Source organism: Manacus vitellinus, unplaced genomic scaffold (genome assembly GCF_001715985.3).
Source record: "Manacus vitellinus isolate BGI_N305 unplaced genomic scaffold, ASM171598v3 scaffold_8_pilon, whole genome shotgun sequence".
Taxonomy (NCBI): Eukaryota; Metazoa; Chordata; class Aves; order Passeriformes; family Pipridae; genus Manacus; species Manacus vitellinus.
Window position 1 is genome coordinate 17,663,576 of NW_021940864.1, and position 27,880 is coordinate 17,691,455.

Consider the following 27,880-nt stretch of genomic DNA (forward strand, 5'->3'; position numbering starts at 1 on the left):
TTTGTTATCATTTCCTGCCACTACAACATGACAGCATGTGGCCAAATTAAACAAACAAAAGGCTAGTCTGGAATTCCAGTGATAGAAACCAATTTGGTTTCATAAAATCACATTTCTGACTGAAAATGCCAATAGCCTCAAAGGTTATTAGCCTTTGGACATGCACAAGGGCCATGTGTGCATCTTTGTACTATGTCACGTCCTGTTCTCATGGAAATCTGCCAGCTCGCAGCACGTGCTTCATACTCACCCCAATGGCAATGAGAATGGGCAGTCTGATGATCAACCAGTAATTCATGTTATAGTTTCTGGTCCAGCAACTAGGAAGATGACAAAAAGGAGACAAGAAGGAAAAGTTTCAGTACATTACTAAATCTCCTGCTTTTCATTCTGTCACAGCAATGCAGATGGAAAACAATATTAAGGACTAGATACTAGGAAAGCGCATCATGCTGACATGGAAACAGAGGCAATTGCTTCTCAGAAACACTGAATGCTTTGTACTATTGCAGCTATCATAATCCAACTGGATACTACTCACTGGCCTTTCTTGCCTACTAATGGCTAGCTCTCCTCCACCATTTGCTATAGATTATCATCCATTAATGGTGAAGATTTATTCCATTAAAACCAAGGTCAAATTTGTCATATGGCTGAAAGGAGAAGCGGGAGGAGGGGAGTCTGTTTGAGTCAGATCTTTCCTGTGTGGTTCCTAGCCTCCTCTTTCTGCACTACTTTTATTTGTCCTTATTTTCATAAAGGACCTACTAATTTCAGCCCGGAGAAAGCAACTGAGGCAGCAAACTCCAGTTCTTTCAGTGCATATGCACAGTGTTTCTGGCCCAAAGGGAGTTTTAAAAATTATAAACAAGTAAAATCAAAGATGGGAGTAATAGTTCCTAACTTTTTGTTGACCTGAGTCCTCTGCCAAGTAAGTGGCATGCTGCAGGCAATATAATCCTTAATTCCCCCCATGAGTATCATTTTAGCTTTTTAAATTCCTGTCTCCTTGTGCAATATTGGAGAACAATGACAAGAAAAGTGATGCCTGACAGCCACAGTTTGGGATTGCTGGTTTGAAGTGAACCTTACATAGAGGGGTTTGTACATCTAGTCCTTTTTGGTTCTGCTCTGGCCACAGCCAGTGACCACCAACAGCTGTCTGATGGGCTATGTCTGTGCACAATGGTGGCCCAGGTGTTAGGGCAGTGCTCACTTGTTGCTGCAATGACAGCATTCTTAACATTTCTATGAAATAACTTCGTTAGCCTCCTGCCATATTGCTCAGCATTACTCAAAAGCAACAGTCACCAGTAAAGTGAGCAAGTTTCTGAGCTGCACAGGCTGTGAAACACAAACTAGAAAACAGCACTACAGAAAACACAGGTTCCTTCACAAAACAAGTTTCTCTTCCTCTCCAAGTTTCATCTCTCATCAAAACATACATATGCACAATTTTCCTTAAGATTTCTTAGCAGATCTCGGAAACTTCAGCTTGGGTGATGGTGGTGGAGATGAAACCCTCCCAGCCTTGAAGTGGGACAGTTTAAGTGGAAAGAAAAAAGAGCAAACCATGCAGTATGTGGGAGCGATCCATGCTACAACCCATGGCTACATGTGCCCACAGACTAGAGAGGAAAGCGTAGCAGCTTGGCTGTGGCAATTCCACATTCCCTTGCAGGTAATGCAAGTCTGAGAAGGTCCCAGGATTTCATTTTTCTTTCCGTTTCAGTTTAACGCGTATAACAAGCATATTATTGCCGCCAGCAGCTCTACGACCTACAGCTCAATCGTATTTTAGATATTGGAGAAAACAGGTATATAGACTGTGTGCAGTCAGCATACCTGAGCTGGAATCTGAGTAACAGAAGAACTTAATTGGTACGTGTGACTGGGAGCCAGCTTCATGGAGCCTTTGAAATTAATTTTATTTGAACCCCTCAAAACCGATGGGATAACAGGCATGGCTGGGAGTGGAGTTCTACTTTTCTCACTAGCTGCAATAGATGCAAAGGCAATTTATAGATTTCTTTATAATAACATACACTGAGAAACAATTCTTTATATTAACTTTGCTACATTTCTGTGTGTGTTAATTTGCTTCCTGTGGCACATAGCAGTTTTAGCTACTTTAAATAAATGTGTGCAATAAAAATACCACTACAGGTCAATTAAAGTGTCATGGCTATTAAAGTGTCCAGAAAATAAAATTGGTATATCTGTACACGATTTCTTGCCCATTTGTGCTTTCTGTGATTGTCACACTGATAAATACACCAACATCTATTGTGTTTGGGATCTATCCCTGCAGTTTGCTCAGCACCACTCAGAAGATGCTTGGCAACTAATAGCCTCAGAGCCATGAGTGGAGAATTTGTCCAGTGAAACAAATGCTACTGGGAAGCTTCTGCCTTTGCTTACCAATCCTGTATTCTTTCTCTAAAAGTGAAAACACTAAATTTTTTACCCTGAAGAGCTAGAGCTGAATGGTTCCATTTTTAAAAAAGGATTGTAGGCTGGTTGTTCTCCTCCCATACTTTATTGCAAACAGGAACAAAAATGTGTAAGTATCAGCTTTTTAGGCATGGTCTAATAACTAAGAACAGCAGCTTGCTTTTAAATTTACTTCTAAACTAGACAAAGTATTTTTCAATAGCTCACTTTTAAAACACAATTGCTTTCTAAAGGAGTTTATACCTGCACATGTAAGGAAAGAAGAAGCCAGTGTGCAAGTAAGCCTTGCAGGCTCTGGTCCTTCATTCAAATGGCTACATTCACAGGACTGCCTCAAATTCCCAGCCTTGATCACATTTACTTCCAGTTATTCTTCATAGCCAGGGAAACAGTTAAATCACAAATGAAATTTACAGCCCGCTGCACATCCACAGTGACAGAGCTATGGCAAACAGCATGAAGGATATCCCTGGCTGCTCCAACAGCCCAAGGCACAGAAATCTTGCCTTTCAGAGCAGCTGCAGCACATGGTTATTTATTGCTGTATTTTACAAATATTTAGACAAGATTTAGAAAATTCAATAAGGTGCAAGATTGCCCCTTTTAAGGTCCGCTGAGGGCAGTGAGTGACAGTTTTCCCTAATAGAAAACATAAATCAGCTCTGAGCACTGCATAATGTAGGAGGCTCAGTATGGGCACTTTGAATACATTTCCTACATCAATGGGAAGATATGTCCATGGAATGCTGCCTGCTCAGAGACTGCATGGTCTCTATACCTATTCTGATAATTTCAATAAAACTTGCAATATATCAGTACAGCCACAATCTTGCCACAGAATATTGTCAAGTCAACCTTGAAAAGGAAAGTCAGAAAATCCTAGCATTGCTTAAGCCAGAAAAAGCAGCTTTGACTGAACTGGTTCAGAACTAAAAAAAGCGCTGGTTCTTAATACTAACGAACACCACAAAAATGTGTGACTACATTGAATTTTCATACTGCAGCATCCCTCCAGCAAGGATTATGCCTGGGGGTAAAAAGAAAAACAAAAAAAGAGGAAAAAAAAAGGGGGAAAAAAAGAGAATGTTCTATAAAAGTTTGGCTGGGTAGTTTGGAAACTAATTAAGAATAAAACTCATTAAATAGTAAATTTAGAATAGAAATGAAATACCATACGTTTATTTATTTCATCACAAAGAAAGCTACCCAAATACTCCCAGGCAGCCACTGCCACTAAAAAGAGGAAGTCACTTTCCTCACTTTTATTTAATTTTTTATTTTTAAAAACCCCAACAAATTGCCTACAATGCAATTTGGTACAGAAAACACATACAAAGGTAATTTTTTCAGAACAGCCACTATGGTAAAAACAGATGAAAAGTATTTTGTGTTTTACAGCAGTCTTGTGCATGACATAGTTGACTTCAGCAAGACTAACGTAAGCAGACAATGTGCATTTGTTTTAAGAAAATCTAAGTAATGGAAGCTTAAACAAGAGTAGGCAATCACATCTCTGCTGCTAGGCATAAGCTAACCACTACAAATCGCAGGCAAAATCCTGTGGGAGGTTGTTGCCTCCCTCTGAAGCATAACTGTAAAGGCTACTGCCAAAGGCACAGCATCAGGAGTGGTCTTGGTTGGTATGATGACTTCTACTGTTGATACTGTTGATACTGTAACTACAGAAAAACAAAACATACCTTTCCTTGACCTGCAAAAGGATAGATTCATTCAGACATGCAGAAAATTTTGATCAGAAAAAAACATATGCTCCTTTCTGAAACGTTATGCAAGACCTTCAGACAAAACAGAAGCAATTATGTGAGGTTTCAGCACACTGCCAAAGCAAACCACATCTAACAGAAAGCAAACAATGACCTGCTGGTGCACACATACAGCATAAATGAGATAGCTAGAAAAATCAGAACAAACCAACCCTTCATCTTCATAAAGGTACTTGACAGTTCCCCAGAGGATAACAAACAGCATTGGCACACCTGGGAAGAGAGGAGACAAGGTTGACACTGACACTGAGACTGGGAAAAGCAGAGAGGAGGACAACCCACCCCTCCCCATACAAACACCATAATGATGAGCAACATAATTAACTGGTGGCAGGGCTGCAGCTCCTCTCCAGCACAGATGGCCATCAACAGTGGGAGGAGGCATTTAACTTACAAGTAACTAATAGATATAACTCATTTTCTTCTGGGCTCCTACCTAGTTTCCAACAGGCATGAAAAATGAAAAACAGAACTGCCCCCATACTTGGCATATACCACTTCTTCCATGTAACATTTCACGGAGGGGCCAAGGGAATTAAATTTTTGGAAGCTCTACTAGCCTCTGTACTCATATGAGAGAGGAGTGTGCTCTGACCCTGACCTTTGCCTCCAAATTTCTGCCTGTGGGTCACCTACCCTTCATTCAGGCAGCACCAAGCTCAGGCTGTCCATTGGCATCGGGGTTGGAGCACACCCAGCCCACATTCCCCCGATGGCAGAAGGAGTGTGGGCACACCTAGCAAGTTGCTCAGGCCTCCCCCACAGTGAAGTCCCAAGTTTGGGCTGCAGTACTGGCATGGACTTGAGTGGCTGCAGCAAATACAGCAGATGCACCTTGCTTTGAGAAGAGGCTTGGTCCTACCCTTACCTCTGACAGTGCATGTGCCACAGTTGGTCAATTTATCTGGGGTGTAAAGGGAAGAGAGATAAGCCAAACAAACTCGCAAACATTACTTGCTTTATAGTGTCAAAGGCTCGCAAATTAATTTCTTTCATTTATGAAATGCCTATGTCAGGAAAAATAATTTGACAGTGCATCTACCAACCAATACTCAGTACACAGAATGCCAAAAAAAGCACACAGGGAAGGAAAGCAGGTTAAGACTTAAAGAGCAGGATGAGGAATTTTTGCCTAGGGATGGATCAAGATGGACTAATTTCACCGAGTACCTCCTTGGTAAGTATTTGATGATGCATGTACATTGTATAGAAAGGGTAACATTCATTGTACTTAAAAACATTGGGGTAGAGCCGTAAGTGCTGTACAGGGCAAATACACAGTTCCTGGAAACAAAAGCCACATAGAAATTGGTCATCTCCTGCAGTCTGAATATCTCAAGCAGTTATCTGTAGTGGGTATTATCAGTAAAAAAACTTCTCTCTTGTACTGCAGACTGTTTCTGTTATCAGAACAGCTAAATACTACCAACACAGAAGAACAATATTCTCCTTAATCAGTTAAAAAAAAAAAAAAAGAGAGAGAATAAAGAACAGAAAGAAAAAAATTACCAATAATTAGAACAACAGCAAAGATGGTGAATTGAGTAGAGATTATTTGGGCAAGTGGTTGAACATGTTCCATGAATGTACCTGATACTGAGAATACACAATATTTTGGGAACAAACTTTCTAAGAATTCTATGCTGCTTTCACAGTGACATAAAGAGACTAAGAACAGGTTCATTGCAAATCAGTTCCAAACCAAATGAGCTTGTGATTCATAGAAACAAATTATAGATTGAATTATTCCTTTCTTGACTTTGCTGAGAATTAAGACATCTTAATATAGAAGTTACAGGATAAGATACAAACACTGACAGCACAAGGGCTGTATGTCAGTGGATATATCATTTGACATATTAAGTGATAACAATAATGATTTGTGGATATCTCCATCTTCTGGATATCCCCTGACACCTACCAAATTCACAAAACCTTTCCTTGAGAAATGGGTGGCTCTAAAAACCATCTAGGGCACACTCTCAGCAGATGGGAATGCATCCAGTTTTCCAAAGTCCTCGTGAAGATCTAAAGAGGAGACTGCCTCAAGAACATTCCCTTATTCACTTCAAGCCTGTAGAAGTCTTTCATAACAGCAAAAGGGCAAGTCTAAAGCATCTCTGCAATAGTTGTAGTATGCAAGGAGCACTGAGACTCTCCAAAGATTAATTAACAATTTTGACACCTAATTACCCTGCATTAACTGTCAAAAGTGCAAATATTATTCTGGTTACATCACTCAGTCAAGAGAATTCTGTCTGGTTTGAGCAGGGAGTGGAAGTAAACTGCATACAACTCTTTGAATAAATACTACAGATGACTATATTTCATTAACAGAATCAGTGGTATACTCCACTGGGCTCTCAACATGCAGGTCTTTTGGGGCATTTGAGTTTCAGTCCTACATTTCTTTCTCTTGCTGCTGCTATTCAAAGAATATCAGATATCCGAGAAAAAACTGCACTCATTTATAGGATGCACTTATTCAAGATATAGGCTGAACTCTTTCTGGTTTTGCTTTTTATCACACAGAAAGCTCTGAGATTGATCTTTTCCTAGATTAACTGACCAGAGAAAGGTCTCTGAATTCTGGAAATGGTAATGTCTACTTTTTTCTGTACTGCATCACTGCTGAAGATGCCAGAAATTACAACAGCCTGCTCATAATAGCTTCTGCAATGTTAATTCTTGCAGGCTGATAGCTGACCCAAAATCTTCGAACACTACACGGTGATTATGAAATCTGTCAAGTGTACCAGGAAATAAGCCTGCTGACAGTTCAGCTAATAAAGTTCAACTTCAAATGACTGGGCATCTGAATTATAGGTTGCAATAATAATATATATTATGGATGATGAGAAAGTAATGGAACTGCCAAATCAACACCTTAACACCCCACTGCACAAATAAGCAGCACAACTTTCTAGTTTCACTCTAGCTTATATATTCTACACCTGGTCAGGTGTCTGCATAGTAAGAAAAAAAAGTTGGAAAACCAAGCATTTTCCACAATGACAAAAGGATGGGGTAGGTAAGAAAAGAAAATTGTAAGAAAATCTGCACAGGTTGACATTTTCAGAATGCTCCACTGTCCCAAATGAGCAGAGGGGCATGAAACTCGTGGAGCTGCTAATGGAAGTTACTATGTCCTGATCACAGCATGTAGTAATCAGTCTCTTCATTTAATGGGTCTAAGATATTTCGGTAACCGAACAGAAAAGCTCAGGTTTGTTCTGGAATGCACAAAGTCCCAGTTACCATGAAAGGTGTCACCAGGTGGTGCTATTCCATGCCATCTTCTTTCCCTTACCTCCACGTGCAAGCAACTTTCCGTTCTTACAGACACTGTATTTGTGGCTTTGCCTTGTACCCACTTTCCGTAAAGGCAATTTCAGGGAAGATATATGAGGAGCAAGAGAGGTTCCCCTCATCCTCACGTGCTGAGTAGAAAGTCTTCCTGAAGTGAATTTGTAGGACCAAGGCACTGCCATCCTGCTGAGACCCTTAAATGAGGACATATTCTGAATATAGCATTTTAGGACTGTATTCAGTATTTCAGCTGTAGCCTGACGTCACTGGTTGCCATGTGTGATAAGTTCAACCTCTGAGACAATAAGGCACACAAACCAGAAGGACAGTCCTGCTGTCAGAACAATTTCAGTCCTCTTTCCCTCAGAAAGCATCTACGATGCTCTGACTTGATCAGCTGCTTTATGTATGAATGCATGAACAATGCGATGAGGAACTGAAAGAATTGATAAATACATATGAGTAGATGTAGAAAGAGTAAAAGCGCTGAAGATGTGAGAAGAAAAGATGAAACATTTTTTATTTCTAAGAAAGGAAAAGAATGAAAGACTTCAATCTAGAAGACAAAGAGTAAAGAGAATTAAAAGGAACTCCTGACACGCATTTCCAACCAAGATCAGTCTGGATACCAAACCTACTTTCACATCCTCGTCTGAAACACCATTTTCTTTTGAAAACAGAAGAGAAGTGGTCAGTGCAATGAATGCATCCTGTTGCTACAGTGAGTTCATACTGGGCTTCTGAAGGAAGGTTTCTTACTGCCTCTGTTCCAGTCAGATCTCCCTTGCAATCAGGATGTAGATTCTGATGCCCTAGCCAGGCTTCCTGCTTTTGATAACTTCATTCCCTTAAAGTATTCTTCCTTAGAGTAAGTTTGGATTGCCAAGGCTTGAAAGGAAATGGATTATTTATTTTTTATGGCAATTTCCCTGCTGCAAGAGCAGCTGGGTGTAAAATTGCCATAGAAGCTCAGAGAATATTTATCTTTTTATTAACATTTTCTTCTTAGCCTTTAGTGCTGAAAATGGTCTCCTGTTGTTCTTCCTGCTGGATGTCACACAGAGTCACCGTGTGATATTTCTGTTGTTCCCCATTCTCCCCTCCTTGCTACTCCTAAATGTGAACAGGTCCTTTTCCCACTAAAAGCTTCTGATACAGCAGTGTTATAGTATAAACTGCTCTTCTCCAGAGACTACTGTTAGTTTGAAGTCAATGTCAGGCTCAGCAGCTCTTCACTTGGGCTCAGATGCGATGAACACCATGTTGGTGTCCTGGACATTCTGATTCAGAGCATTCTGCACATCCCAGCAAAGAATAATTACTCATTTGAACTGATAATAAATGGACTACTGCCTAATAACTGACTTAAGAACTTACCTGAAATGATCATATAGCAAAAATATATTTGGGATATCTTGGAACAACTTGTCTACTGTGGACTGATGGTGTCCATCAGATAGAGAACGGAAAGAGAATCTAAGTCATAGGTTTGACAAGCTGGTGAAGAGGACTTTAAACTAAAGTTGCTGGGGAAGGGGATCCTCAATCCATCCCACTCCTACCAACTGGATACCAGTGCCAGCAATAGATGATGCCAGGCCCAGAGCCTGAAGGAATCAGACATTAGCAAGAAAGTACCTGAAGAGCAGCATGAAGGAATTCAGCCACTCCTGACATCAACTCCAAGTCATTAGGGACACAACTAAAATGCCTCTATGCAAACACACATAGCATGAGGCATAAACAGGAGGAATTAGAGATGTGTGCACACCTGCAGGGCTATGATCTTACTGGCATCCTGACTGGAGTGTTGGAACAGAATCAAAGGCTACTAAGGCAGGTCAGGCAGGACAGACCAGGAGGGCATGTTGCCTTCTATGTCAGTGAGAGCTGGAGTGTATGGAGCTCCACCAGGGGATGGATAAGGACCTGACTGAGATCTTACAGGTCAGGATGAAAGGGAGGGCATGGACAGGTGACATAGTGGGGGTCTGCTGCCAGCCACCAACCAGGAAGTCCAAGCAGATGAAGCCCTCAATAGACAGACAGGAGCAGCCTCACATTCTCAAGCCCTGGTCCTCATGAGGGACTTCAACCACCCCCATATCTGTTGGAGGGACAACATACTAGGGCATAAGCAATCCAGGAGGTTCCTGGCATGTGTTGATGATAATTTCCTCCTCCAAGTGACAAAGGAGCCAATGAGGAAAGGTGCCATGCTGGACATTGTTCTCACCACCAAGGAAGAGCTGGTGGGAAATGTGAAGCTGAAGGGCAGCCTTGGCTGCAGTGACCATAAAATGGGGGATTCAAGATCCTTGGGGAAGTGAGAAGGGTGCACAGCAAGCCCAGTACCCTGTACTTCAGGAGAACAGATTTTGGTATGCTCTGAGAGTGATCACAAACTTCAGTTATAATTAGAAGAAATAACAACATGAAGTGACTAACACCCACGGTGTTTTTGAACAATACACACATGAAATTTGTATACATAAATATTCACCAAATGATGAATAATGAACAAGTTAAAAAATTACCCTGTAAGAGGACAATTCATTAATGGGAAGAAGGGTCAGGGTATCAAATCAGCTCTGACAACCAAATATTTATTTTTTTGTTCCAGCTTTATTTTTATAATTGATAAATTACTTCAAAGAGAAGGACACACAGCTCAAACAGGAACCTACTGTCTCTCTCAAGCCTCAGCATTATACTGAGTCTATCATGCTGCTAAAAAAAAATTAAATAAAAATCTTCTGAGCAATGCATACAGCAGAAAGTCACCCAGTGAGGGACTTGAGCACCCAAAAAATGTAATCATCAGTGAAGAAGCAGAAAGAGGGGGAAAAAATCTTCATCTCTTTCCCTTGGTTAGAGATGAAACTGTTATCTAGTATAACTAATCTGGGAGCACTGAAACAGCAGATGCTTTCGCATTTGAAGGTGGAGAATCATTGGCAAGGTTTGTACATGCAGACACATCTGGAATAGCAAGAAATTGTACAGATGAGGATTGAATGGCATGGACAGACCTTTCTAGGAAGCTTGGATGAAGCCCACATATCCAGTGCCAAGTTCTGACATTGCTGCTCATTTCCACAAACTCATCCAGAAATTCAATATACAGTAGCAGAACTGCCATTGTAAAGGAAGAACAAAACCAAAATAACATCTTCTGTTTCTGCCTTCTGCTTTTGCAGGAGACAAACTCTAAATAGAAGTGATTCAGACCAAAACCAGCCTATCCCTTTCTTATAAAACATCATAATCCCCTTGGGATTTGACTAGATATAATTTTGTTCTAATTTCTTTTCCATTTCCTTTCATGACCTCAGTTAGTGCTTCGGGATAGTTCCCTCCACCTTTTTTTTAATTAAATTGAGGGTATAATTAAAACATATATAGTTCAAATGTTATACAAATTGGTGTTGCTTTTGCTGCATGCCCTATATAAAAGAATATGGAAGATAGAGAACTTCAACTAAAACTCTCCAGCAGGAGACTGCTATTATTCGCATTTATTTATTCCCATCAATATGCCAGTAAGCCTTTGCTCCTCATATATCACTGTTCAGTAAAATTGGGTAATTCACAATAAGCCATTTATATGCATTTTACCAGGGAATTAATTTGTTAAAATATTCACAGTTGAAATCCATGGAGAGAAAAGAAGAGTCAAAGCAATTTAAATGTTCAAACTAGCATCTGTGAAAGCACTTGCAGTATTTACTTGGATTTACTCTCAGCTTTCCAAAAGTGGCCTGATTCCACCAAAAAGGAAGGGTAGAGAAGAGGAAGGGAGAAAATGCAATAAAAATCCATAAAAGATCATTCCAAAAATAGGATGAATCCTGAACTCTAATGTATTTTCAGGTGAACCGGACAGTGAAAGAATCAAAGCATTAGCATTTCTACACAAGGTGGCCCTTGCTCAACCAACTGATTTCAAGGCATCACAATTCTTGATTTCAAGCACACACATGCCCATGGCACATACAACCTGACCATTTTTTTCCCCCAACAATCCCTATTAGACCTGCTCTGCCCACTTAATCACCCTGAAAATTCATGGCTAGCAGTTCCTTGTTCATTGGTCCCTTTGCATCCCGCTGCTCACACTGCCACCATTTCTCTACTGCTATGCTCACCCAGATGCAAGGCATCATTGCTCTTTTGCTCCACAAGTAGTTAAGACATCTGTAAATGCAATGGGAAACTTCAAGGAGATGAAGCAGGGCAGGTAAGAAAAGTTCACACCTGTATGGAACCACCGACATGTAATTTGTACTGCGAAGCTGATGACTTGCAGGAAAAGTACCATGTGCCTGCCACTGGTGTGTGGAGTTCCTGTGATGTCACACAGCCCCTGCGTTCTGAACTCACAGCTTCTACTCCATTAGCATCCAGAAGATGCAACAGCCCAGCACCCTGCAGCTCAAACAAGGTAAGGGATTGGGAACAAAACAGGAATGCAGACTGCAGGACTTGAACTGGGCAGCACTAGGGTAGAACACAATTTTCCCCGTTATACCATGTGCCAGTGCAGCCACAAACAGAAAAATCAACTTACCCCAGCCAATGCAGAGATAAAGCCGAAAAATCCTTTGCTCAGAGAAGACTGAAAGTACCAGCAGTGTGTAAAGGTACATGCCTTCCACCAGCAACCAGTAGTAGTTTGCAGCCACACAATACTGCATCATCACAAAGACCAACCGGCAGCTGAGTGATTCCTGTGAGGGAAGAAAGCACAGCCCAAGGGGCCAAGAATAAAAGGATACTAACACGAAAGACTGGTTCTCTCTCCTACTTTTGTTCCTCAAAAAAATGACTGCTAAACTAATCACATTTGAGTACTGAAGGGGCAGAAGCCGGTGCTATATGCAGCAGACAGACGCTTTTAACAACATTCCTCCTTTAAAAAATAAAAAGTACACATTCTGCATTTAGAATAATAAGCAATAGACTGTATCTCAATAAGCAATAGATTACAGCTTGAAAAGCATGACACAAAGATGAAAAGAACAAGTGGAAGGTACTATATCAAATGCTATCAGTGAATCTTTACATTTCCCCAGATACTCTAATCTGCAGTTGAGAATTTCTCTATTAAAGAGCAAACAGTAGATGCCATAATGTTGACTATTTTCCAAAGCAAAGATTTTTTAACAGAATAGCAATATTGCCCAGTGCACCACATTTAAGAGCAAAATCTCTCATAGTTGGCAAATTACAGAGGTGGTCAGCAGGGCTTTAGATAAATATGAAATCTGATTACTTAATTAATATATCCATCAGAGCTGATGAAACCACTATTTGAATAAGCCATCTGTAAAAGAATAAAGCCTAGGCTTTTTGGAAGAGGAAATGACTGACAATCCTATATGAACATTTCCAAACCATTTAAGATGTGTATTACAATGTTATTTTCTGGCAACTGATACACTGCAGATGAGAAAAAAAATCAACTATCATATGAGATTCACTATGTGGTATTAGCGCTTAAGCCTTAGGCAGTGTCAGAAAAGAATGGGTACTAAGGATGCATCAGAAAACTTACCCTTTCCAAGCCCAACCCTGTATAGCAGCAGCAAATGCTGTACCCATGTTTTAGAACCACAAGAGCTATACAGATAATAAAAATACATTTCTTTGAGGATTCAAGTACATTTTGTATTCCAAATCCAAATGGGGAAAGGGACACTTTCATCGTATTTACAAAAGAGCTGCATATCCTCTCCCAAGAGTTAGAAGTACTTAATTATCCTGTTCCTCCGAAGCTTTTCTAAATACTTTCAAATTTACATTTTAATCAGATGCTTCTTTTTTTTCCTGTCCTCAAGAGATTAAAGATCTCTAAGAACAACCAACTAATTTGGTCATTACGCAAGGCGGACAGTCCTATCACAAAAGGTGCTGGCTTAGGGAAATGAAAACCCTCTTGTCACTGCTAGAAAGAAATGAACCTGCAGCATGGGAAGAAGATATGGGCATTTGTGCATATACATATATATATATACGTAAAGCAATTTCTTTGTGTTTCCTCTGTCCATTGGGGGCAAACTTCTCATAGGTAGAGAAACATGCCACACCATCAACTAAAGAATTAAATTACTTGATCTCGTGCAGACACACACAGTGATGACTTCAATATCCTAAGAACTACCGCAGTGTCTGACCTTACCTGGAAGGCAATAAGTCCTTCCCACTGGTGCTCTTGTGTGGCTGTGCTGTACATCCACTTCACCACTGAATCTTTAATGAAAACAGATATAGCTCGGAGGATGAAAGAGGTGAAGAGGTTCAGGTGAATGTAATTCCTCGTGCAATGCAGATGTCTGTAAAAAAAACAAACTAGTCATGATCTGCTACCTATATAAAAGCTGCAACATCACACATAGGACTGAGAGAGGAAATAATAAGCCCTGTAGAGAATCAGAAGGTACCAGAGGAAATCCCATAACTTGAGAATCGCTGTAGGGATTTCAAACTGTCTTTGAAAAGAAATCACTACCAAGGAAAAGACATTCAAAACTTCAAGTCTAAGACTGAATATTTGGGAAAAGAAAGGAGACCAGTGTGTTAAGGAAAAAAAATTTAAAAGATTAAATAGTGTAAAAAAATTAAGTCATTTTCAGAAGACATATCTGAAAGGACTGAAAAAGTCAAGTTGCACATAATGCTGAAGCTAATTGCTTTGAATTGACCCCAATGTCACTGCACAGGTTTACTTTGGCAAAGCTCAGGAACTGGTGCGGCGCAGCTTCTGGCTGTGCTCAAACCCACAATGAAAAAACATCCACCTGTAAATTACCACTTTGACAACAAAAGAAAAATCTGCATTCAAATTACCTCCTGGGGGAATTGTAAATATTCTCGGTAGAAGTAAAAGGAACAGACTTTTCACCTCTGCATTCAGAATGGCAAACAAACAAACAAAAAAAAACCCAAAGAAAAAAATCCTCTTGAATTTCAGCAGCCAGCTGCAAAGACAATAAAACTGCTACTTGTCAAAAAAGAGCATGTTAAGGGACAGCAAAAGAAACTGCAGTCATGTAAATGGAATCCAACTGCAGAGTGCTGCCAATGTTTTACCAGCCTTATCCACAAACACTTTTCTTCCAGCTCTGCAAGGGTACACACTTTGCCCCGAAGTTATACTGGGTAAGACTCTTTTTAAATGCTAAAAGATAGAGGTAACATATGGTAATCAGCAATTATTCCAGCAAGAGTTTCAGCGAACTTACACTTTAAATGTCTGTTTTTTACTGCTCTATAAATTTTGGTAGAAAAATTGACTTGGCCTAAAAGTAAGAGATTTTGCACTGAAGAAGAAGAGCTATTTTTTTCACAGTTCTAATGAAATATTTTAATCACTTTTAAATCACATCTTATTTCAAAACTTACCTATTATTAAAATTTATTTTCCTTTAACTCAAAATTCATTTGTTTCTACCCTTCAGAACTGCTACACATTTCCACTTGATTGAAAAAATTATGTAAAATAGGCAATTGAAGAAAATAGGTTGCAAATAGTTACTGAGTATTTCTGCTACAGGCAAAGCAAATTATTCAAATTGTTTCAGTCATAAAGTTATGGGCCTAATTCAGCTTACACCACTGAAATTACAGATTTTTCTTCCATTTCTTTCGGAAGATGCAAAATAGGACTCTAGAGAGATAGTTTCCTCTGCTGTATCATCATTAAAGACAATTATGAAGGTTATTTTGTAGTCTAAGAATTTAAAAAGCCCCATCAACATTCAGGTGTCATTGATTTAGATTTCAATCCGCATTTGTTGAGGCTGCACAGCTCCAGGGAGAGGCCACAGGAGGAGATTCCAGTCAGAATAATTCACATAGGAGCAGGTCTCATGTATTTCATGAGATCCAGGACCAAGTTGTCTCCTGATGGACAATTTAGAAAGGAAAGCATGAAATGGATTGATGGTATAGTATTAACAAGACTCTTGGCCCCTTTAACATCTCTGGAACCTCATTTCCAGAATAAGAATCACACAATCCTGTATACTTCTCCAGTCCCTGCTTCACAGCTGAAGGAAAAATTGCTAAAGTATCACCCCACAAAAATGAGGGCATCAAAATTCCCTCTCTTCTACCAGTCCTTGGTGATAAACTTGCTCTTTGCTCCCTGTCAGAAAATATGCACATCCTTTCTTCCTTTCTTCAAAAAGTATATGGTTGTGCTCTGTGACCTTTACATTTGGGCTGCTAAGATTACTCAAAAAGTGTCATCGATAGGTGAAATGAGGAGAAAACACTTATCCTGGGAGACATTTGGAGACTTGAAGACCATCTGGTGTTTTGTCAGATGGGTCCCAAAGTTGCACAGGTAGAACACGTACAATTCATAATTATCACATGGCATTCACAGAGGGTGAGCACGTCTCTGAACTTCTGCAGTCATTTTAAAACTTCTTTGAGATTGCTTGCCTATGCTTCTCCACTGCAAGGAGGATGGATAATACATTGCTAAAAGGTGTGATACAATATTAGAAGGTTTGCATCATTTTAATTTTGGAAATTAGAAGTTAAAAGGTGTGACTAACCTTTTAAAATACATAAGGGATATAAACATATAGGAGGGAAGAAAGGAAAGGGAGTGCCTTCGTAAAAGTGGAGTGCAGGCTCCAGAGCAAATGATCAATAACTGGAAATGGTAATTCTTTAGTCAGCAAAAAATGTTTCTTAAGGATCAGAGCACTGAAGGTTCCTGACCTGATTTCAGATAAGAGTAGCAGGAGATGGAAAACTCTGCTTTTTAGGAGAGGCAGCCCCATCAGCACATAAGACGGATGATGGGACCCGGCTATATACAGCACCAAGGAGCAGGGTTTTATGGCAGAGGGACTTCATTCCCACAACAGAGCATCTTTGTGTTTTCTAAATACCAGTCTCCTATGCTCAGCATCCCCAAACCACAGGACAGTCTGGTTGGAATCAAGATGTCTCTTGCATTTACAGAGGAAAAAAGGAGATCTCTCATGGAGTCCAAAGTTGTGTTTTGGTTTCTTTGGGTTTTTTTCTTTATTTTTTTAACCAAACATACACAGTGTATCTTTGGTATGTGCAACCAAGAGTCTCTCAATGCACTCCATGGAATTTGTAGGTGCAAACCTGGATGAACTCAATACATCAATATGGCCAGGTGACAGCAATTTATTTCACATAAACTTTTCAAGTTTCAAAATTAGGTTCTCTTTTATATTGCAAAAGAAGTAAGAATTTCTAAAAGTTCTTCAAAAATAAAAATTGTTTAAAAAATCCCTGTCTGCACACCTTGCATGTAAGGGCTGGGAAATAGGCCAGATTGAGATTTATGCTCTGTGTAATTCCAAGCAAGACCAGATGAAAATTTGTCTCCTAAATGTCTTTGCCCATCTCAGACTTGTGCCTCATCTGCAAGGTGACACCACAAAGGAATGCTGGCATCTCTTTCTTTTACCACCTCTTCCAGTGGAAATTTCATTGAAATAAAAATTGTCACAATAAAATATTCCAATTGACAAAAAGTATATGTTCCACATATTCATACAGGAAACAGCAAAAATTTGGCAATTTTACTTGCATTTTGAGAAGAAATTATTTTCAGAAGGAACACAGAACTGACAAAAGATAGAGAAATGATGAGGTGATGGAAGGAAAGAAAAAATAATCAAAACTTTCTGTCAAAGTCTGACACGTTCATACCGAAAAACATAAAACCTTTACTCCACTCTCTTCAAAGCTTTGCCAGTTACCTGAATCCAAGAAGAATGGCAGTTGCTATTACAAGGGCAGAGAAGGAAAGAGCATATCCAATGGTGTATATGATGGACAAATTCAGGAGCTGTTCTTCTGGTGCATCCTGAGAGCATATAAAGGAGAAAAGAAAAACAAGAAAGGGGAGGGGGAAAAGACAGAGCTCGTGGGCTTCAGTTCTTTTCTCCCAGCTGCTTTCTAACTTTTCTTAATGATAACCAGAAATCATTCTCCTACTTTTAAGTTTAAATGCACATATCAAATCAGTTTTCCACTTTCCATATGCTCTAAAGAAATAAAAATTTAATCTTAATTCCTCAGCTGCTCCCAGGTGTTCACTCTAACAGTTGAGTTTTGCAGTTAGGCTAGAAAAATAGATAATGTGACATTATTTCATAATAAAGCTGGAGAGGCATGAATTACCACACAAGCAAGTCTTAAAATACGTGGCAAGAAGCACAGACACAACTCAGTCCTGCAGTAAAAATGGAAAAGCTGATTTTTTCAGACTTGAACACTTCAAGCAAGTCTCCTTACTGTGGTAACGAGCAGGGTCCTTTGGTTACATCAATATTCAGAAATAAAACAAGCCAGATCCCATTTGTTGATGTTGAGGCAAAGAATGACTTGCATTCATGCAACCAAACTTTTTTTCTGCCCCCAAATAGTCTCTCTTCTGCCTCAACTATGCAACCTCCTGGTAACAAACCACAGCCCAACAGCATCTCATGACCTCGGTGTCACATCCTGCTTGGGATGGAGTGACTTGGTGTGGACCAGAGCAGTGGGGATTCTTGTACCACCTACAGTCCTGAGCAGGGGCTCTCTTCAGATCCACTGCTGAAGACATGATAACTGAGACCCTTGTTTGAAAATTCTGGCCAAAATCCTTACAGAGAAGAGAAGTTCTTGAAAAGGTACAGGCAGGTCTGAATTATAACAGAGGTTTATTGCTCAGTCTCTGAGGCACATTCATATTCACTACTCTGGTTCATTTCTACGTTTGTATCTTTGTCTAAATAGACTCAGGCATTTTACTTCCCTTCTTCAAGCTGCTAATTCTGCAACTGACTCATGAGACCTGTGCTGTACAAAGGAATACATTCCTTGTACTTCAAAAACTAAGTATAGTTATTCAGATGTACTTTGCACAGTCAGGAGGATTTAAGGTGAACAGGCTGTTCCTCAGGGATTTGCTAGGTTAATGCTTTAAAGGGAATGATGTGAGAGCTAGCTTATGAAAAGAAAAATCTCTTCAGCATCAAAGCTTAGGCAAACTACTGAAACCCAACAGTTTAAAACATCTACACAGATCAAAATTACATTGCACACATAGAGTAAACAATGTTATTTTATAAAGATTCACTAACATCCCCTTTAGAATTTGTTTTAGTAACAACCGTAACATAACACATAGCAAACTTATAAAAAACAAGCTCTTGTTCTCACGTGCCAGATGCATAAAATAAAGTAAGTTATTAGGGGGCTCTATATACATTAGCTGGGAAACCAAACATGGCTGTTCACATTTCAGGGAGTGACATTGTGTACACAGGGTTTCAGAATCCAGATCAGTTCATGGAAATCTGGGGGCAGGTGCCAAATGACTAAGTGTTACCACTAAAGTATCTCGCTCCTTGGCATGTCCCAACACAGCTCTAGAAGAAACCATAATGGCAAAGAAGGAAAAGTCAAATGACTAAGCTTACAGGTTGCTTTATGAAAATGCACTCTGCTGCGATTCCCCAGAAAATGAAAGGGACAAGGAATAAGGCTGCAAATTAGAGGAAAAGGTTAAATTTTACAAAATTGGAGAACAGAAACTATCTCTACTTTCATCTCCTCCTACTCTGCAGCCATTATTCCCTCTGAAGAATGAGGCACTGAGCAATGGGAACTACAGAGGGTAGAGATCCCGCAGCACTTGGGACTTTCATGAACTTGAACTGTTTAGACTAGATAATGTACCTAGTGCCTAGTACTCTGGGATAGAGAGAGTACACTCAGTTTCTGTGAGGAAAAGCATCGCCCTTGGAGGTTCACAGTAGTAGTGGTATCACGTGTCATGGGAATGCACACAGTGTGCTAGCTGACGCCAATGGCTGTCAAAAATCCTCTGGAAATCCCTATGCTCTCCTTCATTTGGTGCCAGGTGTCTCAGCTCCCTGCAGAGTATAAAGCACTAGGGCAAGAAAATAACACTGACAAGCCTAATTCCATCGCCCACAGAAAATTAAGGTAAAAAGACAAAAAAAAAAAAAAAGCAAAAGAAAAAGAAAAAAGGCAGGGACTGCCCCCTGCCCAAAGGTGAAAAGCAAATATTCTTCAGTTCAGTTCATCTTAATCACTTTAATAGCTGCTAACAAGACAGAGGGAGCAAGTGGTCACTATTACAATGACGTGACAATGGGAAAAAAAGGAAAGGAATAACATTAGGTCACTCCTGCGAGTGGGGTGAGCTGCAGTTGAGCTCTTGCACTGCACCACAGCTGGGATGACCTGATTCACTTCTCTTGGCTCTCTCATGTACACTTAAACCTACTCTAGTCTACGCTCCATGTTCCCTTTGTTGAAGGGGAGAGACCTGACATCTCTTACCATCAGGTTCACTGAAGCGAGACAGAAAAGATTACTTTGACCAGACAAAACCACATGGGCACCAAAGACTATTATCCTCCTCTCTTCTGCTTTGTCCTAAACAACAGCATCAAGAGGGGTGAAAAACTCTTACCTGGTCAGAGGACTCACATTCAGACAGGTTCCTCCAGGGCAGGGTTGAATTCTCCTTCAGCAGCCATGTCCCCTCCAAGGTGCAGAACCGGTACACCTGCCCATGCAGCACTGCCAGGAGAAACCGAGCCACAGGGTTAACAGGAGGAGAGCCTGCTTCATTGAGGGGCAAGGCACACAGAGCACTGAGCCTCCATAAAACCCTCCTTCCTCACCTATCACCCTCCTGGATGGAGGGGGAAGCTGCAGCATGGCAGAGGTAGAGCTTCACCCACTCCCTGCCTGCGGCTGACACTCTGCTACTCATCCTTGGAGAGGCTTTGAAGGATATGCAGCCACCAAGGGATCAGATGGCACATGCTCCAGGACAACTGCTGACCATTCAGCAGCAACAATAGCCTGAAATAGTTGCCGCTATCTTTGTGTGAATTTCACAACATCCATAATTTCCAGCTCGCTGAAATGTTAGATTTTGAGACACACAAATTCTGGGAAAGTTAAGCCTCAGCTACAAAATCCACATGGAAAAGAAGGTGCACAAAGACTAAATGTGCTTTTTCTTTTCCAAGAGAATACAGACTCAGAGAAACCCCAGAAGAGATATGCTAACACAGGCTTTCCAACATGTAGATGCTTATACAGACATCTGTGCTACAAAATGAAACCATAAATCTTTGCCTAAACTACCCATGTGCTCTTTTTATTCCTTCTGTCTATGTGTTTGAATAACGAAATCAACAATAAATTAAACACCTTTCTGAAGCAGTTAGTTGCTCGATCTTGTAAAAGCAGGTATGTTGAAATGGCTCATAATACAATTACATCAGATTGAAGCACCAAAATAAAAGTGCAAAGGAAAAGGAGCACTCAGCCATAGTGTATGAAAACAACCCCCCTCTCTAGTGTAGAGAATTGGGGAAGTCAAACAACTTTTACAGCTGTATACATAAGCAACGTAGAGTTGTCCTTATAGTACAGTAATAGTGTCAGATGCTTTGCAAAGAAAGTTTCTTACTAATCACATTTCTGACCCAGTAAACAGATCTATTCTATATTACAAAGCTACCCCTCAAAAGCTGAGTCAACCCTTCAACCAGGATTAGCATATACCTAATGTTTGGAAATATACAATGTTTTGAGGTAGAAGCTCAGTTAGGAGGATTCAGTCCTGCAAGGGTATCCAAAGTGCTTCTCAATTACAGCTTTTTCTCAAACCCATCCTTGCCTGCTGCAACCTCATCCTGTTGTCAGCTCCCTCATTACTGCAAAATAGAACTTGTTAGAATTTGGCATTTCTGTTCAAAAGGAAAATTTTAAAACTTATTTGAAATTATAACAATCCAGTAGGCTCTTTGCATATTAGTTGGCAACTGGTAATCTGTTTGATAATTGTCAGCAGCAGACTTGTATTAGGTACTCTAAGTTAACAGTGATGCTTGAAAAAACAATATAGACATTAATATTCTAATAAGCCATTTTTAATGAGTATGCTAAATGGTGACTGATAATGGTTCTGGTAGGCATAGCCTATTTGCCTTTGTAATTAGTACACAGAATATACCAGTGAGAAATAATATAAAGTTGGTATAAAAATTAAGTTATGATCAATGGAGTTTTTTTCTTACTATTAAGGATATCTATTTGTGTATGTTTACACAAAACCAGAAAGAGATATTCGGTAACCACCTGCAACACATACCTTCACAGAAACTAACTGCTATGAACATTTTTCATCTGCTCTCATTATCTACTGCCAGTGACAACTACTTCCTTAGGCTAGGATATTGCTACAGTGTTGCTCACGGGTATTGAAAACAGCCTCTTCAGGTACACCAACAATAGAAGAAAGACTAGGAAAATGTAGGTCCTCTCAGGAAGGATATGGGAGACCTGGCAACCCAGGACATGGAGAAGGCTGTGAGGTATTTAACAAATTCTTTGCCAGAGTCTTCCCCAGCAAGTGTTCCAGCCACACCTTCCCCTCAGTCTCCTCTTCTCCAGGCTTAACAGACCAAGTGCCCTCAGCCACTTCTCATACAGCTTCCCCTCAAGGCCCTTCACCATCTTCATTGCCCTCCTTTGGATGCTCTCTGCTTAATGTCTTCCTTACATTGTGGTGCCCAAAACTGCACACAATATCCAAGGTGAGGTTGCCCCAGTGCAGAGCAGAGCAGGACAATCCCCTCCCTCAACCGGCTGGCGATGCTTTGCCTGATGCCCCCCAGGACATGGCTGGCCCTCCTGGCTGCCAGGGCACTGCTGACTCATATTCAACTTGCCACCGACCAGGACCCACAGGTTCCTTTCCGTGGCACTGCTTTCCAGCATCTCATTCCTCAGGCTGTCCATACATCCAGGGTTGCCCCATCCCAAGGGCACTTCCCCTTGTTGAACTTCATATGGTTGGTGATTGCCCAGTCCTCTGATTTGTCGAGGTCACTCTGCAGGGCCTCCCTGCAGGGGAGTCAACAGCTCCTCCAGTTTTGTATCGTCATCAGACTTGTCTAGTGTCCCTTCCAATCCTGTGTCCAAGTCATTTATGAGGATATTGAAGAGCACAGGGCCTAAGATGGAGCCCTGCAGAACCCCACTAGTGACAGGTCGCCAGTTTGATGTCATTATCATCCTCTGTGCTCGACCCTTAAGCCAATTGCTCACCCACCACATGGTGTGTTTATCCAGCTCTTGTGCTGGTCATTTTATCCAGAAGGATCCTGTGAGAGACAGTATCAAAAGCTTTACTGAAATCCAAAAAGATTACATCTCCTGGCTTCCCTTGATCAGTTAGGTGAGTTACCTTGTCATGAAAGGAAATCAGGTTTGATAAGCAGGACTTTCCTCTAAGGAAGCCGTGCTGGCTGTGACCAATGACTGCATTGTCTTTCAGATGTTTTTCAATACTTCTCAGAATAACCTTCTCCATAATTTTATGAGGCACTGAAGTGAGACTGACAGGTCTGTAGTTTCCAGGGTCCTCCTTTTTGCCCTTCTCGAAAATCAAGACAAGGTTTGCCAGCTTCCAGACAGCTGGGATCTCTCCAGAATCCCAAGACCGCTCAAAAATTATCAAGAGGCTGTGCAACGACATCAGCCAGCTTGTTGAGGATTCTTGGATGAATCCCACCATGGCCCACAGTTTTGTAGGGATCCAGCTGGAGCACCAGATCCTGCACAATTTCAGGGTTGACTGGGAGTTGGTAACTTTCACAGTCATGGTCCAACAGCTCAGGGCATTGAGACCCTCTTGGTCCATAATCTGTGTTGAAGATAGAGGTAAAGAAAGTGTTAAACATCTCTGCCTTATTTCTGCCCCTGGCTGTGAGGTGACCATCCTCATCCTGTAATGGGCTGACGATATTTCTATACTGCCTATTGCCATTAATGTATTTGAAAAAAATCTTTTTATGGTCCCCCACATTTCTGCCCAGCTTCAACTTCAGTCGAGTTTTAGCTGCGTGAATTTTTCCCAATCAACATCTCTGAATTCTTCCTGGCACTTGACCTTGCTTCCACTGGGCATACACCTTCCTTCTTTGCCTTATTTCCAAGAGAAGATTCCTGGTAGCCAAGCTGGCCTTCTGCCTCACCTGTTTGACTTCTGATACTTGGGCATTGCCTGCTCCTGTGCCCTTAGGAGGTGATGTTGGAAAAGTGACCATCATTGCTGGACTCCAGCACCTGCAAAAATTTTCCCAGGGGACCCTGCTTACTAATTCCCTGAGTAGCCTGAAGTGTGCTCTCCTCACATTCAGAATTGAGGTTTTGCTGGCACTTCTCCTCCTGTCAACAGAGATTTTAAATTTGATCACTTCATGGTTGCTCTAGCCAAGACGGCCACCAAATCTCCACTTCGCTCACGAGATCCACTCTGTTGACAAGCAGGAGATCAAGGAGAGCATCTTTCCAAGTCCCTTAGTCCCTTAGGACCCGTTCCATAAAACCAGCCTCCAGGTTTTTTAGGAATCTTCTGGCCTGGGTTGTACCAGTTGTGTGGTGCTCCCAGTTAATTTCTGGCAAGTTGAAGTCCCCTATAAGGACAAGGGCAGTTGATTTTGAAGTGTCTCTTAGTTCCTCAATGAATAATTCATTGTCATCATGAATAATTCATTGTCCTGTCTAGGAGGTCTATAGTAGACCCCTACAATGACATCCACATAATTTGTTTGTCCCTTGATTCTTATCCAGAGGCTCTCAACTGTGCCATTGCCAACTGTGAGCTCCATACAGTCTAACATTTCTATTATACACAGTGCCATTCCTTCACCTCTTCTGCCCTGTCTATCCCTCCTGAAGAGCCTGTAACTGTCCAATCAGGCACTCCAGTCACAGGTCTCATCCCACCAGGTTTCACTTATGCCAATGATATCAAATCTCTGGGACTGGGCCAAAGCTTCAAGCTCCTCTTGTTCGTTCCTCATGCTGCGCGCATTGGTGTAGAAACATTTCAGGAGTGGTAGACTGTAGCCAACACCTTGTGAAGCAGGTTGAGGGATTGCGTTAGTGCTCGCTTCCTCAAGCTCTGGCACACCATCCCAGTGTTCATAATTGGCAAGTCTAGTTTTGTCCCTTTCATCTTTCTAAGCCAAATTTAAAGCTCTGTCAACAAGCCCTGCTAGCTCCTGTGCTAGAATACTTTTTCCCCTGTGAGACTGGTGCATCCCCTTAGGTGTCAGTAGACCAGGTGTTAAGTAGATCATCCCATAGTCAAAAAACCCAAAATTTTTCCCATTATGCCATCCTCAGAACCACTCATTGACTCTTTGTTACTGGAAGAATCAAAGAAATCTCTACTTGTGTTCCCGATCCCTCTACCAATTATCCCAGGGCCCTGAAGTCTCTTTTGGTTGTCCTCAGACTTCTCTTTGTTATTTCATCGCTGCCAGTTTGAACAACCAATAGCAGACAGTAACCAGAGTGCCTGACTAGACTGGAGAGTTTTCCAGTAATGTTCCTTACCCAAGCCCTTGGGAGACAGTTTTAGGAGGCCCCACTATCCCAGAAGGACATTTGCTCACCTCATCAGTTGTGTGGCCTTCTAGTTCCAGAGCCTCATACCATTCTGTGCTTCTATGACAATATTACGGATCTCACACCTGATGGAGGGTAGCAAGTAGGAAAGCATAATTTTTTTCCCCCTCAGGATTAGTGGACAGCTTATTGAAGTAAGCCATTCAAAACACCTATGCAAAAGCAGCGTTAGGAATTGGGAATCAGTAAATATTATATATTTGAAGTCAATGAAGGTGAAATCCTGGAGGTTTAAGTCCAGAGGATCACAGGACTCAGAAGTTCAATCTGACTGCCACTGTTTCTTCAAATAATTTTGTCTTGTAATACACGGTTATAACTTATACAATCTCACACAAAAAGAAATTTTGCTATATTCCTGGAAAAAAAAAAAAGGAAAGAAAAAGAATTGCTAAAGGAGAATTAATTAAAAAACAAGCAAACAAACAAGAAAACCCCAAACCCCAACATTATTTCACATTCTGAAACGCTTTGTGAATTCCACCCCGTCAGTATTTTCTAGTGGCAAGGTCTAATTCAGATGAATGCTTAGCCTCAGTGTATTTATTTTATCTCTTCAAATCACCATGACATATTTTAATTCTCTATTATTTAAAAAGAAATGTTATCAATAAAAAAAGAGGAAAATCTATTGTATGCTGAACCCTGGCATATATTAGAGAATCAAAGTGTTTACAATAGATGAAACATTAAATTTGCCATCAGAGAGAAAGACAAGGCAATCTATTTAAATATGAAGAAAAAATTAATGTAATGCTATTACACTGGACAGGAACAGTCCTGCCACGTCTACAAGTCACAAATACTTTTATGGACTTCTTGGTAGCCACACACTGGCTGTGTCAGGTTACCATAGCCTCACTGCTTGCCAAAACTCATCAGTGCAGGACTCAAAGGCAACTGAAGACTAACCGGGCTGCCTGTACCCAGAAAGAGCCTTAAGAAGTAAAATAATTAATCAAACCAAAAATCAAAATAGAAGAGACTGCATATCAGAATGTGAGAGTGTATACATCTGGTCTAAGGAATAATTTTTTAGCCAAAATGCTTATGAGATAGAAAAAGTTCAGAAATGTTGACAGGCACTTTAAGGCAACATTGAGATTCTGATTGATAAATACAGAGATGCTTATGAAAGATTTGAGAGATTGCACAAACCAGGACATGAAAAGAGCACAGGGCTGATGCCCTGTAGGCAGCAAGTTACTCTCAGAAATCTGAAAACAAGTTTCACTGTTGTGGAAATAGATTATATTCAGCCATGCGTCGAACACCACAGTACCCACACAACATCACTGCGTGGAGCCATGAACAGCCCAGTAATGGATATACACCACACACACAAAACTCCTGATCCCCTGCAGCTGGGCATACCTAGCCCCAGCATCACGTAGGACCTGTGAGGCAAACCCAGTCCAGGAGCACTGACATCTTAGAACATTGTGTGATCAGTTGCAGAAGTCCCCCAGAAGACACTGCCCAGTGCCACAGTCCCAAGAGTCCCAAATTTCACACAGCATGATACATATATATATATAAAGATGGATGAGATCTTCAATGTCCTAAAACAGATAAATGGAGATGGTATATGTACCCATTCTGCCTTTGCTATGGGCCTGATCCACAGCTCACCAGGAACCTCATTTCCTTCAGCTTTCACATGATACCATTGCTGAAAAAAATTCAGTTATTAATACGCACAGAGGCAAACTAACAATGACATGCTTGGAGGTGGCCTGTGAGCCAAGACAGAAGGAAGGCACGCACACAGCTTCCTCTGCAACTGCTGAGCAATTTCAGCTTCTTGCTTGCAGGTGGTTTAGTCAGAGGTGATTCACATTTGTCCATGCCTGAATCCTTCACAGTGACTCAGGCCCTCTTACCTTTAATGCAGTGAAAATACCAAACATACAACAATCAGCTTCTGTTCTAGTAGATCAGCATGATGAACAAACTTTTCTGAAGGTTTGAGTGGTTCCTGCCTCCTCGCTATCCTGCAATACCTTTTTCCTGTCTTGTAATGTTTTTTGTTACCATAAAGTCAATGTTTCCAATCATTCTATTGCATTCTAGAATTGGCTATCATCCTCTGCAAACAAACAAATATATCTACAGCTGGTGCACAGGGAATCCAATTTTATTTAACCTTTAAGTTAAATGCACTCACAAACTTGCACAACCTTTGGAACAGCAGCTTAATGAGACCAGTTTATTTGAACAGTGTCAATCACACATCTCATTAGAATTACACGTTGAAACATGGACTGATGCCCAAAACTCAGACTCTGTAAGCTGACAAAAGATAGAGTTAGCACTGAAGTTAATAATATCTATCTAGTGAACTTGTAAATCAAATCAAATCAAATCTTATAAGTATTTGAATACTTTTACATATGGAGAACATGGGTAAGAGGCTCACAAACATTTATTTATTAGTCCCTTTTTGCTAGAAAAAAAACCCAAACTGAGTGACTTCTCTGTTTAAAACAGCCAACCTCATCTGCATTTAACAACATCAGGGTGTCAAGGTCAGTGTGAGATTACTCACCCAACTGTTCCTGAGGATAAACTGGAACATTATTCATTGTAAAAATAAATTACAGCATGTCCTAGCCAATCAATTCTATTCAGGCACAGAGATGAGAGAATGAGAAGAACAAGAGACTGCGGTTTTGTCTGTCTACTCTGTGTCAAGTATTATAGACCTCTCTTCTGTTAATATCCATTCTCTATTTCCAGCAGGGGAATTGTTTTGGAAAAGGTAACAATTTTCTCCATAAAACAAGGACCTCTGCAGCATGAGAGCATCACGACAG

General features: G+C 40.7%; 1 protein-coding gene across 2 annotated transcripts in view; it reads right to left on the reverse strand.

The window, feature by feature from the left end:
• The window catches only part of GLP1R (glucagon like peptide 1 receptor), an 86,572-nt gene that overhangs the window by 11,557 nt on the left and 47,135 nt on the right, over positions 1 to 27,880 (reverse strand). For both annotated transcript variants that reach the window (XM_018085365.2, XM_018085363.2), the window contains 6 exons: positions 20,038 to 20,147; positions 17,306 to 17,412; positions 13,729 to 13,882; positions 12,118 to 12,277; positions 4,391 to 4,451; positions 251 to 320 (listed from right to left, as the gene is read on the reverse strand). In XM_018085365.2, the coding sequence (XP_017940854.1) occupies positions 251 to 320; positions 4,391 to 4,451; positions 12,118 to 12,277; positions 13,729 to 13,882; positions 17,306 to 17,412; positions 20,038 to 20,147 (662 nt within the window). The remainder of the gene's footprint in view (positions 1 to 250; positions 321 to 4,390; positions 4,452 to 12,117; positions 12,278 to 13,728; positions 13,883 to 17,305; positions 17,413 to 20,037; positions 20,148 to 27,880) is intronic.